Source organism: Dipteris shenzhenensis, chromosome 32, assembly GCF_047967505.1.
Source record: "Dipteris shenzhenensis isolate YYH24624 ecotype China chromosome 32, Dip_SZ_1.0, whole genome shotgun sequence".
Lineage (NCBI taxonomy): Eukaryota > Viridiplantae > Streptophyta > Polypodiopsida > Gleicheniales > Dipteridaceae > Dipteris > Dipteris shenzhenensis.
In genome coordinates this window covers 38,974,908-38,992,192 of record NC_141627.1, presented here as the reverse complement: position 1 = coordinate 38,992,192, position 17,285 = coordinate 38,974,908, and the positions used below count along the sequence as shown (strand labels likewise).

At 43.2% G+C, this 17,285-nt stretch overlaps 1 protein-coding gene across 1 annotated transcript; it reads left to right on the top strand.

Annotated features, from left to right (window-relative positions):
- Nucleotides 1–12,769: 12,769 nt before the first annotated feature.
- Nucleotides 12,770–16,084, top strand: LOC147880726 (pentatricopeptide repeat-containing protein At3g16610-like). The gene has a single exon (XM_087370342.1). The coding sequence runs from the start codon at nt 12,917–12,919 to the stop codon at nt 15,956–15,958; it is 3,042 nt and encodes a 1,013-aa protein (XP_087226468.1). The 5' UTR covers nt 12,770–12,916; the 3' UTR covers nt 15,959–16,084.
- Nucleotides 16,085–17,285: the final 1,201 nt, after the last annotated feature.

Genomic DNA, 17,285 nt, shown 5'->3' with positions numbered 1-17,285 from the left:
AGGAGTGAAAAAATGCTTCCAAATGGTGCAAATGGATAATGTTGACTTACAAAATCACATTAATACACTAAACACCCAAAATTAACCCTTAATCCCCCCACATTATATAAAAGCAACACCAACCCCCCTCACTTCTTTTCCCACACTTTTGCGAGCCACTTCCTTGTCCAAATTCCATTAAGCCTCCATATTTACCGTTTATCTCTATTTTCCGCCCAACTTCCATCCACCATTTCCACCACCACCACCACCACTTTTTTCGTCAACCCCCCTCAACCACCACTTTTTCAGTCACCCCCCTTCCATCTCCACCACCACCTCCCATCATCTTCCTCCATCTCCAGTTCCACTTTTTCCATCACCCCACTTCCATCTCCATCACCACCTCCACTTTTTCCGTCCATCCCCCATCTCCCCCACTCAAGGGCACCATCCTTTCCCCCTCCACCATCTCTCTACCTCTCTCTAAACCTCCATCACCCTCCACTCCACCATCTCTCCACCTCCCCTTTTCCCCCTCTGCCATCTCTCTATCTCTCTCTAAACCCCCATCACCCTCCACTCCACCATCTCTCTACCTCTCTCTACACCCCCATCTCCCCTTCCCCCCCCCCCCCACCTCCAACCCCCCCTCCACCCCCACCTCCTTCCCCCCCCACTCTTACTCCCCCCCCACCGCCCCCTCCACCCCCACATCCCCCCCCCCTCTCCTCCTCCTCCCCCCTCCCACCTCCACCCCCCCCTCTCCACCTCCACCCCCTCCCCCTCCTCCACATTTAAAGTAAATGTGTCTCAAATAACTAGCAGTTAGCACACAACCCTAGTTAGGCATAAGGTCTAGGTCCATTCACACTTGGACCTAAACACCAAAGGGCCCCTCAATTCTCCTAACTTAAAAGGTCCTTAACTTTCTTATTTGGGACCCAAATTAGACCCGGATTGGACCATGGATTCACACACAAAACCACCACACTACGGTGAATTTCTCAAGACCAGTCCACACCATTTAGGCATCCATAACACTCACCAATTTGCACCCTCGTGTGAGCCCCATTTTTGCACTATTTCGCTCATAAGATTCCACTGTGACCTCCGATTGATAATTCGTCTGCAGCATCGACACATTTTCCCATTCACATGGGACAATCCTAGGCACATTTTTAACACAACGGTCCCTACTACACATTAACACATCTCTAACCCCCCTAACAATTTTTACTCCTTTGGGAGCCCATATCATGGCTATTTGAAGACCAAATTGCACCCAATCTGATGCCAAGATTCACTCATGCAACGTCCAATCTCAAAAGATAAATTTCAAGCCCTTTTACCATCGTTTTTATTCTCAGTAGTCGGCATTCTGTAGGCACTAATTTGGACTCGTCGATTGCATATTTTTTGCCATTATCAGGCTACGAAGATCGAAATCAATTGTGAATTTCAAAGTCAAAGGCACTTACTTAAAGGATACACTTAAGCATTGTGTATCCACCTTAGATCTGGATGAAGACTAGCACCTACATACTTTCGCGAGCTTTCTTGGCCCTCGAGTCTCTTCAAGAATTCAACCTCACACCATCAACAAGCAGCATGGAGGACCTAACAATCGAAGAAGAAGTACGTAATGACAATTTGCATCCTGTAAATCCCCTTGGAGAGCAATGCAATCGCAAGCACAACAACAATGGCAAATGACACTTTGGTAAATTGGAAATGCCAAAGTACAATGGATGAGGGGATTCCGCCAGGTTCCTTTAACTCTTCAACACACCATGTTGTGTTGGAGGCAATCACTCAAATGAAACCAAAGCCGCTTGGTTCCTGATGGCCCCAACTGATGAAGCCTTGGAATGGTACCTCGACCTTCTCGTGGAGGAAAGAGCCACATGTGCCCTCCTATCTGAGCAAATCAGAAGAAGATTCCAAACAGAAAGGTTGCAAGACGACCCCAAATTACAACTAGGCAATATAGATATGCGCAAGAAGGAAAAGGTCAAAACATACTTAGGAAGAATGAAAACATTAATAGCAAAGTGTGATCCCTATCCGAACGACAAGTACCTCATAGCATGGTTCATCTCTGGCTTGAAAAAATCCATTCGCAAGGACATGAAAAAAGTCAGCACAACTATGCACATTTCAGCGACGCTCATGAAGCTGCAATTGATATTGAGGATGGCATGATCGATTCTGACAGTGACAGTGATGGCTATAAATCAAGTCAACACGACAAGAAATCTTTGAAGAAGGGAAGCACTTCCAACAAAGATCACACCATCAAGGACAGAGTGGAAACCATGTCCCTAAGAGTCAAAGATGAAATGATGCATACCATTGAGCAAAAGCTGCATGTCTCTCAGGCACCACAGTACCCATGGAGAGAAAATGTTTGGTGCCCACACTGTGTGGCCAACCATACAGCCAATGAATGCCCAATCTTGAGGAACATACTAAACCCACCAGAAGTGACTCAGCCTCCACGGTTATGGTGTCCCATTTGCAATGTTATAGAGCATGATGTAAATGCCTATTTCTATAATATGAGGGTAGCACAACCCCAGCCTCAACAATATCAACAGCTGCCAATCTCAATGTACAGACAAGTGGCACTGGCACCTAATGCACAACTGCCACGTCTTAACCCACTCCCGATGAGAACACAAGTGCCTCAACTAATGAGGAATCCCAATCCTCCGCAATATCCACAGGCTTCCAATCTTGCTCCAGTAGTTCCCATGCAACAACTCCGACCTAAAGAGTTGGAACCTCACTATGAGTATGAAATAGAATACCCTATGTACTACATGGATGGTGCCGAAGGACTCATTCTAGTGTATGCTAATCAAGTAGGCCCACCACAAAAAGAACACCCATCAAGTGTTTTGCTTGTAGAGAAAACCACTGCATAGCAGAATGCCCACACAAGGGTAACCCCATTACATTCCAACCTGTGTGCAGGGAATGCAGAGTTGGGCATGCTTGCATGGATTGCCCACTAAGAACAAAGCCTCAACCAACCACAGAAGTAAAACCTGATGTAAACCTGGGATGATAAGTGTGGAAAATCACAGTGTGGCATCCCAGCCAATCTTGATCATAACAAGACAGTAGAAAGAAGCAGTACGACAAAAACTCCTTTTCACTCAAAAAGCAAAGAGCCCTCTGGCAAAATAAGCCATGCCAATCCCACAACACAGTGAGACCATGCCTAGCACATCCATAAAAAGTGCCACCCAAGGAGCTAAGGAAGCATACTCCAATGCTAAAACTGAAAAGATGCATTACCAAGCCTTGAAGCAATGGGTACAACAGAAGCAAGAGAAACTTGAGGTAGACAGGATGGCAGCAGCAGTAGAGGTCAGAGCACCATCAGCACCCCAGCATTGACATAGTGATTGATCCCAATGACTTCCAACAGGTAATAGAGCAACATCCCCAATTGGATGGCACCACACTAGCAAGCTTAATAAGTTGCCCTATCATGATGCCAATTGGGACCTTAGCACACAACCCTATCAAGGCATAAGGTCTAGGTCCATTCACACTTAGACCTAAAGACCAAAGGGCCCCTAAATTCTCCTAACTTCAAAGGTCCATAACTTTCTTATTTGGGACACAAATTAGACCCGGATTGAACCATGGATTCACACACAAAACCACCACACTACGGGGAATTTTTCCAGCCCATCCCACACCATTTAGGCATCCATAAAACTCACCAATTTGCACTCCCATGTGGGCCCCTTTTTTGCACTATTTCGCTCATAAGATTCCACCGTGACCTCCGATTGACAATCCGTCTACTGCACCGACACATTTTCCCATTCATGTGGGACAATAATCCTAGGCACATTTTTAACACAACAAAACACCTCTAGCTCAAGGCAGTCAATGAGCTTGTATAGTCACCATTCAAGTGGGGCTAGGGAGTAAAAGACTAAGCATAGCAGGGACGTATGATCTTCAAAGGTAAGCTCATGAGATTATAGGAGTAGTTCAAGAAACTTAATGCCTTGTCGGCCATATAAAAGCTAGAGAGTCTCCAAACACTGTGTATGTTGAAGTTCCACAAAGGAGAAATGACCAAGATATTCAGCATAAGGATGATCAAAATGAGGTCCAACTATGGTTAAGGACCATCTATTGTAGTAGGGAAGTCATAAATGAAGAGGCTGTTGTTGCATAGTGGATTAACATAGAAATCAGATTCTTACCCTCACTCCAAAGAAATGCTCATCACAGTAGATAAAGAACCCGAGTTGAGCTATGGGGTTCATTCTTGGAGGAGACGTGCTGGTCAGACAGAGACCCATTATACCAAACAAGTTTATGAGCGGTCATGTAGGGAGCCCTGGAACATGATCGAGTAGCTATCCATCACAATAGCTTAGCATGGGATATGGGTAAAGCCAACAAGCTATCATGCCAAGACCAAGTGTGAAAGTTAGTACATGCACTGGGATGTAGGGGGAGCTTTCTTGGTGAATGATGGAGGCTAGCTTATAGACGTGTTGAGGGTAACATCGTGCCTGAAGTATCTTTGTTGCTATCTAAGCTTCTAGGCTAGGAGGTTTGTATGCAAAGATGGAGGCCACTAGAGACCACTGGGTAGACCTAGGTCTTGTCCATGATGCTCATTTGGAGATGCCAATTGGAGCACCAGTGGTTCTCCAAATGAGCATCAAGCTGGAGACCAAGGGCAGACCTAGGTCTTGTCCATGGTCCTCGACCAAAGTTGGACAAATCAACGTGCTGACATAGAACAAAAACAAGACCTTGGTAGTGGCCATGGATGAGGCTAGCAAGAAGACAAGTCATCAATCATGCTATGAATCGAGTTTCCTTGATTCTTCTCGTGCTCCTGTGCTAACAAGCTAGTACTTGACGGACTGTTTTCTACAAGGAGATGGTAAAGCAAAGCGTGGCTTTCAACAACTGATCCTCTACCTTACAACATGGGAACAATGTTGGGGCAATGAAATGTAAAACTACAGGGCCATAAACTCAAAATGATAATGCATAAGCCATTTAAAAATCGTAAGTTGGAGTTAGCTAGCACATGGTCATTTTTGGGTCCTCAAGTAAGGACCTAGTGCACACACCTCAACTAATGCATAGCTGGTGGCTCGTTGCATGATTCTCGATGCTTATTTGGAGCACCACTAGTGCTCCCAATTTGCAAATGTGAGCACTGTTGGACCATTACTACTCTAACCAATAGGCATTTGCTAGGTGGTTCTGAGTATTGCATTCAATGCTCCTGAAGCTGACACCCTCCTCTTTCTATCCAATGAGCCAGAGCCACCTAGAAGTTTATAGCACCCTGCATCTCTCCCTGCACATTGGCAGACTGTCAGTGAGCTTAGAGACCTCAATAAAAGCACATTCACTTTGGTTCACACCAAAATTTTTGTTTGGGCCTTGAATGTCACACTAGTCATGCATTTTGGGCTACGTATGCACTGACTCTAAGCATGTGCTATAGGCTGCAAGGTAGCGGGGAGAGTAGTTGTGTCATCATTGTGTCCTGAGAGCACTCAGATTGTAGATAAACACTTTAAATGGGGAAGGCACCAAGGTTAAATAGTGGAGAAGGCAAGAAAATGAAAGTTAAATCATGCAATGAGGCAGAAGGTGGACTTGGGCCATCTCTATAAATCATGGCGAGCCACGCTTCCTTACTTCCACACATGCAAGTCAGCAAAATTTTCCAAGGTGTCTTGTCAAACTTCTCTAGAATCGGCCTATCAGGGACACAATTGATGAAATTGAGGGCAGGATTGGGAAGAAGAAACGAACCGGCCTATCAGGGGACACAATTGATGAAATTGAGGGTAGGATTGGGAAGAAGAAACTGAAGCCTTTTGGCTTTGTTGTGAACTATGTAGGAGACCTGGAGATGGGAGAGAAAACCCTGCAGTAAATCCCATGTAGTTCCTAAGTGTACTATAGGTACTATAGTGGGGCTGGATGCTATGGGCTAATGAATGGATCGAGTAGCTCCATGCCATTCCTTTCCACATGCCAAAACCTGGGGGAGTCCTTCCCTCCATGATTAATCAACTAGCCCTCCACCTCACAATTTTCATGGGTTCTTAATTTTCAAGGTGTATCCGAATTAGGGGAATTTTGGACTAAAAAAGGGCCTCTTGGATTAGTCCCTTAAGATTTGTGATTGGCAAACCAGCCAATGGGAAGGCTTGGGCATTAAAAGAATGGAGGATTCCATATTGGCCTCTCATTGGTGGAGAGTCCTCCTTGGTTCCCATTAGGCTTCGACTTGCCTCTCTCTTGCCCCCGCCACCTCTTGAGGCATTTACTCCCCCCCTTTACTTTTTGATGGTCTCCATACCCTCCTAGGTTCTCTTGGTAGGCCCCCAAATCCGCGACTTTTTTTTTCCCTCCAAAAAATCACAATTTTCCAAAAGTGTCCCTAGCACCCCAAACTCCTCCCAGGAGTCTCCCCAAACTATCCCCATTGACTCCCCACCTTTCTTTGAGCCTCTTCCTCCTCTCTACCTCCTCTCAACCTCCTCCCAACCTCTTCCTCCTCTCAACCTCCTCTTAGCCTCCTCCTCTCAACCTCTTCCTCCTCCCAACCTCTTTATCTTTGCTTGTTCCCATTCTTTCTACAATGGTGAAGCACAAAGGGCACAAATGAAGAGCCAACAATGATGACCCACATGGCACAATGCCACTCAGGACTTTCCACATTCTAGACAGGGTGGAAAATCTTTGCCAGAATTGCATCGCACAACAAAAGGAAAAGGCAAAGTTGGCAGTAGGCGAGGTGGAGGTGGAGGTGGAGGTGGAGGTGGAGGAGGAGCAAGTGGAGTCCCTAGAAGACACCACAGAAAGCCTGGAATGAAGGTGCTTCAAGAGATAAGAAAGTGTCAAAGTAGCATGAAACTTCTAATCCCAAGAGCTCTGTTCGCTCGATTGGTGAAAGACATTTTGCACTCCTACAAGGATGACTATCGTATTCAATCAATCGCACTGGCCGCCATACAAGAAGCAGGAGAAGTGGCTATAATAACCCTTCTTGAGGACACAAACTTGTGTGCAATCCATGCTAAGAGGGTTACGATCATGGCAAAAGACATGTAGCTGGCAAGGCGGATTAGAGAAGACCCACAACTTAGGCCATAGATTAGATTTTTTGTTGTATTCACTATGGACACCAATTTTGGTTGTCAAAAGCAATTTTGTGCAAAGATGGTTATAAATATTTTTCATAATAGAATACCTTTGGAAACTATGTTTCTTGTAGATATAATTTGCATCCATGTAGAGTTAATTTAATGTTCTCTAAATTTTTTAAGTTGTTAATAATATATTGGGTGAATTAATGAAATTAATGAAGGTGGTTCAACATCAACTTTAAAGAGTCAAATTTGGGGCCTAAATCATTGTATGTTGAAGGTGTTAGTTAATTTGGAAGTTCATAGTGTGCTAAAAAACAAAAAATGAGATGTGCCATGATGTGTGTGTGTGTGTGTGATGGGGGATGCATCCCCATTAGAAAAATAAAAAAAAATCCCTAGAGGGGGCCTGGTCCGCACAGGTGCAACTTGGGGCCAGACGGGGCCCCCGTCTAGCCCTAAGTTGTGCTTGTGCGCATGAAGCCCCCTCTAGGGCTTTTTCTTTATTTTTTAAATAGGGATGCATCCCCCATATATATATATATATATATATATATATATATAGATATTGTGTGTATGTGTGTGTGTGTGTGTGTGTGTGTGTGTGTGTGTGTGTGTGTGTGTGATGGGGGATGCATCCCCCCAAAAAAAAAACAAAAAAAAGCCCTCGAGGGGCCCTGGTGTGCGAAGGCACGACTTGGGGCCAGACAGGGGCCTCGTCTAGCCCAAAGTCGTGCATGCACCCACCAAGGCCCCTCGGGGGCTTTTTTTTGTTTTTTGTTTTTTTCAATGTGGTGGTAAGAAACTAATGCATATGGTGCTACCCTAACTACATCATTAACATGAAATAGACAAACATGGGGCTCTCTTTTCTCACTCTTTTCTCTTGTAGTACACTTTCATCATTTGTGCTATCACATTATGCTATGAATCACATTATGTTACAAGGTGAATGCAGGATTACATAAGGGTTTATTAGAATCTAGAGTTTATTAAATGTTGTAATGGTCAGACAGTATTCCATACCTTATCATTCTTGGAAGCCTTAGATGCTAGTTTTCATAAACTCACTATGCCCAAAAAATATGAGCAAAAGTTGACCTTTTTCATGTCATCCAATTGGGATTATGTGCTTTCTTTATTCCATCTATCATGATTTAAGATGTACCTAATTAGCACAAGCTTGCCTCTTTCATATTATCTTGATAGAATTGTATTGTGTGTGTGTGTGTGTGATAGGGGATGCACCCCCCCAAAAACAAACAAAAAAAAGCCCCTGAGGGGCCCTGGTGCGTGTAAGAGAGATATTTACAGATTGTCTTGTTGAGTCCGATTATGCAATGGCACCCATGTTTTGAGGCATCTCACGTTCTATTTTCAGTAGCGGTCATTGCCGTGGGACCATGATCTCTTGAGCATACCTTATGCAGATCACTCTGGTTGCAGTTTGAGCCGTGTGCGCTCATTCGTGCTGTGCATTGGGTTGCGGTGGATGATTTATAGGCCATTTGGATGCATTGCGATCCTTATTGGATGCGTTGATAGGCCCAGATTGCCTTGTGGGATGCTATTTTTTATGGACGCTTTGCACATGGATGCTATTTTATGCTGAGGGATAGCTTTGACACATTGCAGTTAATGCACTGATAGTGTTATGCTCTCTTGGATGAGATATTGTTGATGCATATGCCCATGGACGGTGTTTATGCTTGAGCCATTTGGCACTTATTGGCATTTTGGATTGCCATTGAAGTTGGCATTTTCTTTTGGGCCAGATTTGCTCATATGGATACATAGTACATGCACATGAGTCAGCTATATCTTTTGATGCTTTGAGCTTTGAGTTTTGGTCATATTTCACTCTATTGTGGCATACACATTTGGGTGCAGTTGGTATTTGGTATGATTCTCTCTTGTAGGCACTAGCATTTGGGATTTTGCTTTATTTGCATCATGGCATCCTCTTCCATGTCTGAAAAGGAGTTTTTCAACGTTAAAAAAATTGATGGGACAAACTTTTCTTTGTGGAAAGAACAGATAAGGGATGTGCTTATTCAAAAGAAGTAGATAAAACCCTTGCAAGGGATTGCAGATGCATTGGCAAAGTCTACCATTAGACTTCATCTTGGGGAGATAGTTTATTTCATAGTAGTCATTGAAAAGACTACGGAAGCTTTATGGAAAAAGCTGTGTGCTACATATGAGAAAGAGACTGCCTCAAACAAAGTCTATCTCATGAAGAGATTGTTTGAGCTACACATGAAGGAGGGAGTATCCATAGCTTTGCACTTGAATGAATTTAATATCATTTTCAGTCATCTTCAAGCTCAAAAGTTGAAATTCGATGCAGAAATGAGGGCAATATTTCTCTTATGCTCATTATCATCCTCATGGGATACTTTCCGTACTTCTATTAGTAACTTTGCACCTGGTGGAGTATTGAACTTTGATGATGTGGTTGGTAGCTTGCTGGCCGAGGAGATTAGACGGAAGTCAATGGAAGTCAACAAGCAGGATGTAGCCTTAAATGTGCAAAGGGGCAGATCACAGTCCAGGGGGAAGTTTCAAGAAAGAGGAAAGTCTTGTAGCAAGTCCAAGGCACAAAATATTGAGTGTCACTATTGTGGCAAGAAGGGCCACATGAAAAAGAATTGCTACAAGCTCAAAAGAGAGAAAAAGGATAAGAAAAAGAATGCAAATTGGGGTGCAAATCAGAAGGAAGAGAGTCCAAGGGAGGACAAAGGAAAAGTGAAGATCGAGGAGATCAATGCAGTTACACATGATAGTGACAATGACATTCTCTTCATGTCTAGTTTATCTGCAGAGTTGCTTACCACTTCAGATGATGCATATTCCCAGGATTGGATTTTGGATTCTAGTGCTTCATTCCATGTTACTCCCCATAGGGAATGGTTCTCCACTTATGACAGTGGAAAGACAGGTTGTGTACATCTTGGAAATGACTATGCATGTGACATAGTGGGAGTAGGTGACATAAAGTTTTCTTTTGCAAAGGGGGTGTATTTATTTTGAAAAATGTGAGACATGTGCCTAAGCTGACCAAGAGTCTCATTTCAATGGGTCAACTAGATGATGCTGGTTTTCAGACCATCTTTGGTTCTGGGAGTTGGAAAATTTAGAAGGGCTCTATGCTTTTGGCCAGGGGTGCCAAGTGTGAGACTTTGTATCCCGTACATGTATCAGGGGTGTTTGATCATGTTGTTGCAATAACCGAGCAGCCAAGCACTTCTTTATGACATTGCCGGTTGGGCCATATGAGCCAAAATGGGATGAAACTCTTATGCCGTTTGGGTTATGTACCGCATTTGAGCTTCTCTGATTTTGAATTTTGTGAGCATTGTCTCTATGGGAAGTAGACTAAATCAGCCCATAAAAGAAGGGGAAAGAAAGAGTTTGAAAAGCTTGATTTGGTGCATTCAGACGTATGTGGTCCCATGCCTACACGGTCATTAGGCAGGGCTAAATACTATGTGACATTCATTGATGATGCAACTAGGAAAGTGTGGGCTTATGCTATAGCTCAGAAGAGTGATGTGTTCCAGGTATTTTAGAAATGGCTGGCCTTGGTTGAGAATCAGTCAAGTAGAATGCTTAAATGCCTATAAAATGACAATGGTGGAGAGTATCTCTCTCATGACTTTCAGCATTTTTATGATACACGTGGGATTAGGGGGGAGCTCACATCCCCTCGTACTCCAGAGCGAAATCCAATTGTAGAAAAGATGAACCATACTATTCAAGAAAGGTTGCAATTCATGCTTTTCAATGCAAGTCTTTTTGGTGGTTTTTGGGCTGAGGCAATGAAGACTGCAGTGCATGTGATCAATAGATCACCTAGTAAGAGTTTGGATGGTGGTATTCCTAAAGAGGCATGGAGTGGCAAGAAGCCCTCTTACTCTCATTTGCGTATATTTGGGTGTGAGGAATATGCAAATGTGCCAAAAGAGCTTCGAAAGAAGCTAGATCCTAAGTCTAGGAAATGCATCTTTCTGGGTTTTGGTGAAAGTGGAGAGATGGGCTATCGTCTCTGAGATCCAAAAGCAAAGAAGATCATATGCAGCCATGATGTAGCCTTCAATGAGAAGAAGATGCATAAGGCACCCATGAGGGATGTGGAAATGAGGAGAATCACTATCTATGACATGAATCCACCTGCATATGTTGATAGACAGCAAACTTTCCATGCACCAAATGTGCAAGAAATGGTACCACCGAGTACTCCCACAGGTATACAATCAAGGGTAGATGATGGATCATCTATTGGTGGAAATGATGAGCCAAATGTGGCTGATATGCAGGTGGGACAGCAAGCTTAAATGCCCTTGAGAAGATCATCTAGAGTGTCTAGACCGCCTGATAGGTTTGTTCCAAGGGTTGCCTCGAGGAACCTTATCCATTATCCATACTACACCTTCCACCACTATGCTCAATTCATCTCCTCCTGAGCTCGTCCTCACCCCCTTCCACCGCTATGGGAATTACATTCCAAGTTGGTAACCCATTATGTTATGCACTAAGTGGTCTTAAATAAAACTTTCGGGGTATTTTTTATATAAAATGGTTTATCTCATCGATCCAAAGTCAGCTCTTTAAAGTTACGGTCACAATGAAGTCTTCTTTTCAGGACCTTTCAAACAAGTACCCCCGTCGTATAGTTCCGAGTTAATATTGACCATGTTTTAAGTATCATTCCCACACTCACCCTTAAGTTAACCACCAATAAATTTTCACATTCCAACAACTTCTTTCTCTTCTTAAAAGTCCTTAAAGTATCGGGCAATTAGGAGATTTAACCTAACTACGTTCTAAAAATGCTAATGGGAATGCACACTAATGTGCGCACTCTGTTAAGAGCCTTAACTAGTGCTCCCTAAAGTAGGCCCTTAGAAACCTAAATTGATCCATCCCCATATCCCCCTAGAAAGACCAATCCAATAGGCCTTGAACTTGTGTGCATAAGTAAACTTATTTCTTAAAATCTTAAACTTAAGAGCCCAATTAGAAAGCTAAATCGATCCATTCCCATAGAGACACGATCCTTATAGAAAGACCACTCCAAGAGGCCTTAGAACTTGTGTGCAGAAGTAAACTTATATCGTGTTTTGGAGATGCCCAGGTTGGTTATTTTCTCCAGCCAGGTGTTTCTTTTGTACTTACCTTATGTCCTTTTTGGGAGCTGAGTTGTATGGCGTTTTTCAAGCATTAATAGAAAAGTCTACTAGCGCTGGTGAAAGCCACAAGCTCTGCTCCCAACTCGAGGGCACCAATGTGTGGGTGCAATGGGTTAAGTGCCCGTGTATCTTACATTGGGTCTAACGTTGACGAAATTCAGTCTGAATCCCACGAACAGCTCTCGCTAAACAAACAGTGGAAAGACTGCAATGGTCATTTGATGATGCAAACAAAACCATTTCTTGTCAGAAGCTAGTGAGAGTAAATTAGGGCCAAACTGGAGACCGGCAAGCATAATTTTGAGTCCTAAATGAGCTCAAAGAAGAGAAACCGTTTTCTTTGGAAGCCTCTTAGTGCCCACGGGGAGAGGGAGAGCTGGGCGGCGGGGGGAAAGAGGGGGGCTTTTAACTCTTCTTTGCAGAATTTGGCTCAGTTTTGTAGCTTAAGAGGTTTTTAGACACAGAGTCGTCCAGCTTCTTTTGCAGGATGACACGGAACGATAGTTCCTTTCGCCTTTGTGTATGCTTGAGGCAACTTTTTAGCAGTTATCAATTGAAAAGGCAGTTAAGGCTTTGGACCTCATGGATCAGCTGGGACTTCGTGTACCGATTCATGGCTTCTATCATCTTCTCCAGGTGTGCATCAAGAAGAAAGACCTGGCAGCAGCTAGGGACATCCAGAACCTCATTGCTCGCAATGGATATGAGGCAAATACGTTTTTGGGTAGCCACCTTATCCGATTGTTTACTGCATGTGGGAGCTTTTCGGAAGCAAAGCAAGTGTTCAGCAAAGTGCCTAAACCAAATGCTTTCACGTGGAGTGCAATCATTTCAGCTTATGTCAAGTTTCAACAAAGTAAGCAAGGTGTCCAACTGTACCACCAAATGCGACATTCGGGTGTAAAACCAGATGCCTATGTTTTTGTTGCAGTCCTTAAAGCATGTATCGGTGCAGCTGAGTTGATACAGGGCAAGCTGATTCATGGGCACATCATTGAAAGCAGTTTTGAGTCTGAGGTGGGTGTTGGGAACACTCTCCTTGACATGTATGCAAAATGTGGGAGCCTTGATGATGCATACGATGTGTTCAATACGTTGCCCGTGCAAGATGTTGTATCGTGGAGTGCAATGATCGCAGGATATGTTCAAAACAAGCATGCTGATGAAGCTCTTAAATTATTTTACCAAATGCAGCAGGAGGGTATGAAGCCAAACAATGTTACATACGTCAGTGTTATGAAAGCTTGCTCTAGCATAGCGTCGTTAGAGCATGGGAAGCTGATTCATTACTACATTGTTCGAAGTGGTTTTGAGTCGGACGTGTTTGTTGGGAGCACCCTTGTTGACATGTATGTCAAGTGTGGGGAGCTTCAGGATGCACGCAGACTCCTTGACAAACTGCCAGAACGAAATGTTGTGACATGGAATGCAATAATTTCAGGTTATGTGCAGCATGGAGAAGCTCAAGAGGCCATTAGCCTTTTTTGGCTGATGCAAGGTGAGCGCTTAGAGCCAAATAATGTCACATTTGTTAGCATGCTGAAAGCATGTTCTAGCATAGCAGCACTTTACGAAGGTAAGGCGATTCATGCACATATAATTAAAAATGGCTTTGAGCTGGATGTATTCATTGGCAGTACGCTCATCAGCATGTATTCTAATTGTGGGAGCCTTAAAGATGCATGCAAAGTGTTCGATCATTTACCCAATCAAGATACAGTGACATGGAGTGCCATGCTCGCGGGATACGTTTATCATGGGTATTGCCAGCAGGCGCTGCAACTCTTCCACCAAATGCTGCAAGAAGGCAGAAATCCTGACATCATCACATTAGTCAGCATCCTGAAAGCATGCTCCTGCATAGCAGCCTTAGACCAGGGTAAACAATTTCACACTCACATAATTGAAAGTGGATTTGAGTCAAATGAATTTGTTGGGTGTGCCCTCATTGACATGTATGCTCTGTGTGGGAATGTAAATTATGCACGTACTGTGTTTGACAAGTTATCAAAGCTCGACATAGTGACTTGGAACACAATGATTGCACGCTATGGTCAGCATGAGCAGTCTCAGGAGGCTTTTAATCTTTTCCAACGAATGCAACGGGAGGGCAAAAGGCCTGATATCGTGACCTTTGTCAGCATTTTGAAGGCATTGTTGAGCGCGGCAGCTCTAGATAAGGGCAAGCTTGTTCACAGCCTTACAATTTTAATTGGTGTAGAAACGTGTGTGTTGATTGGCAATGTTCTTATTGACATGTATGTCAAATGTGGTAGGCTCGAGGATGCATGCAAAGTCTTCAAAACATTGCCAATCCGAGATGTGGTAACCTGGAGTGCAATGATTGGAGGATATGTTCATCATGAGCATGCTAAGGGGGCTCTTCGACTTTATCAGCATATGCAAGAGGAAGGAATGAAGCCAAATGATGTCACATTTTCTAGCATCCTGAAGGCATGCTCCAGCATGGAAGCCCTAGATCAGGGAAGGTTTATACATGCTCAGATGATTGAATGCGGTATTGACAGGGGTGTTATCGTCAATAATACTCTCATGGACATGTATGCCAAGTGTCAAAGCCTTACGGATGCTCGCAAACTGTTTGATGATTTGCCAAGGGCAGATCTGGTGACATGGAGTACGATGATTGCAGCATATGCTGATAATTGCGATGGCAAGGAGGCCATAACACTTTTTCAGGGCATGCAACAAGGTGGTACGATGCCTAACAATGTCACATATGTCAGCATTTTGAAAGCATGTTCTAACATAGCAGCCTTTGATCAAGGCAAGATGCTTCATAGACATATAATGGAATATGGATTTGAGTTAAATGAATTTATTGGCTGCACCCTCATTGGCATGTATACCAAATGTGGGAGCCTTCCAGATGCATGTAGGGTGTTTCATAATATGGCAACACGAGATTTAGTGACATGTAGTGCAATGATTGCAGGGTTTGCCCTTCACAACAATTATGCATTTGCCTCCAAATGTTTCGAGGACATGCGACAAGAAGGTTTGGAGTCGCCTGATGTGATGCTTGTGTGCTTACTTTCTGCATGCAATCGTATGGGCCTTCTGGATGAAGGATTCCAACGCTTTAGATCAATACAACCAGAACATGGCATTTCTCCCATATTTGAGCATTACGATGTTATAGTTAATCTTTTTGGTCGTGCAGGCTGCTTAAATAAAGCAGAGGAATTGCTCCAAACTATGCCTTGGAAACCTGATATTTTCAGCTGGATGTCTTTGCTGAGTCATTGCAAAACATATGCCAATGTAAATTTAGGAAGGCAGTGCTTTGATAATGTCATCTCAATAGATCACCGCTATACTCCTGGTTATGTTCTGATGTCAAACATCTATGCAGATGCTAGCATTTGGAAGGACGCACATGATATACAGCTGCTCAGAAAAGATGCAAATGCATGGAAGGAGCCAGGGAATGCTATTATTGAGGTAGGCAATGAAGTGTATAAATTTGTTGTGGACGGCAACTTCCATGTGCAGACTAGTGACATCTATGACATGCTAGAGAGATTAAGTCTGCAAATAAAGAAGAATGGATATGTGCCATGTGTAGAAAGGGTGCTACGGCAAATATCACTTTTGAACTAAAAAGATGACTTGTGTGGACCTTAATAACCAAACTTCCAGGCTGTTGAACGTATCTAAGGTGTGATTATTCAAGTACGAAAGAAAATTGTGTATACTCTGAGTGCTTTAACGGCATTGATCTATGAAGCTGTGCATATTTTGAGCAACCATTTAGTCATTGGACATTTTGTAGGAAGATTTGTTTACAATACACATACAGAAGTGGATTGTGTGCTGTAGACTATAGTTTGCTGTTTGGCAAATACACTGCACTTCAGGGCCAAGGCACATGTGGAAGTCACACACACACACACATTTTTTGTGTGTGGTGAAAACATTGATTCAATTAATTAAATGCAATTTACAATCGCTACCACCAAGTGTGGCAGCTACAAGCAGTGGGAAAACAGTTCTAAAAGATGCGGAGAAATATATGATAAGCATCATATAGCAATGTATGCAAAGAATGCCTTAAAAATGCATATATATCAAAAGGGGGGTATGAGAGGACCTCCGAAGGTTTCTATCATGCCAGATAATCTAACCCACGAAAACAAAAGGTTATAGTGAGCAAGAGAGGAGTGAAATTGCCCAATTTTCCAGACGCACTTGGAAAAGATATGTGAAGGAAATGAGTCCTAAGGCAAGCCATTACGGTCGCAAGGAGATCCTTGGTAGCTGAACAAGTCCCCAAGAGATGTAGAATTGTTTCTTGTGGACAAGAGCAGTGCAAGCAATGCATCAGGGCCACATGGTGTTCGGGCCAGTGTGGTCCCCATTGGTAGAACCACTAGCAAACATCGCCACATGAAGACATTTTTCTTGAGAGGAAGCCCATTCTTCCATATGGTATGCAGGCATCTTGTCCACCATTTGAGAGGTTTATTCATCTGCCAAAGTTCATTGCCGTGATGATGTATCCACGACGGGGTGGATTTGTAGCCGATAAGTTTTTGCTGCCATTAGTTTCATCATCTGATGCGTATTTTCTCACACTCATGCATAACGTATTTTGAAAAACAAGAAAATATGAATGCCCAACTATGCAAATGATATCCGATGTTGGATAAGACAATGCATGTGGAAAATATCATACCCATAAAAGACATGCACTAGGATAGAAGCACCCTGATTTGCATTTCTTTATATTCATAATAACACAAGGTGGAAATTTTCATGATGATGCATGGTGAAAAAATGCATGCCCAACCATGATGATGTGTTTTTTTACACTCATGATGACACATGGTGGAAAATGTTTTTTACACTCATGATGACACATGGTGAATTTTATTTAAAAAAACACTCATGATGATGCATGGTGAAAAATTTCCTATCCAATGGATAT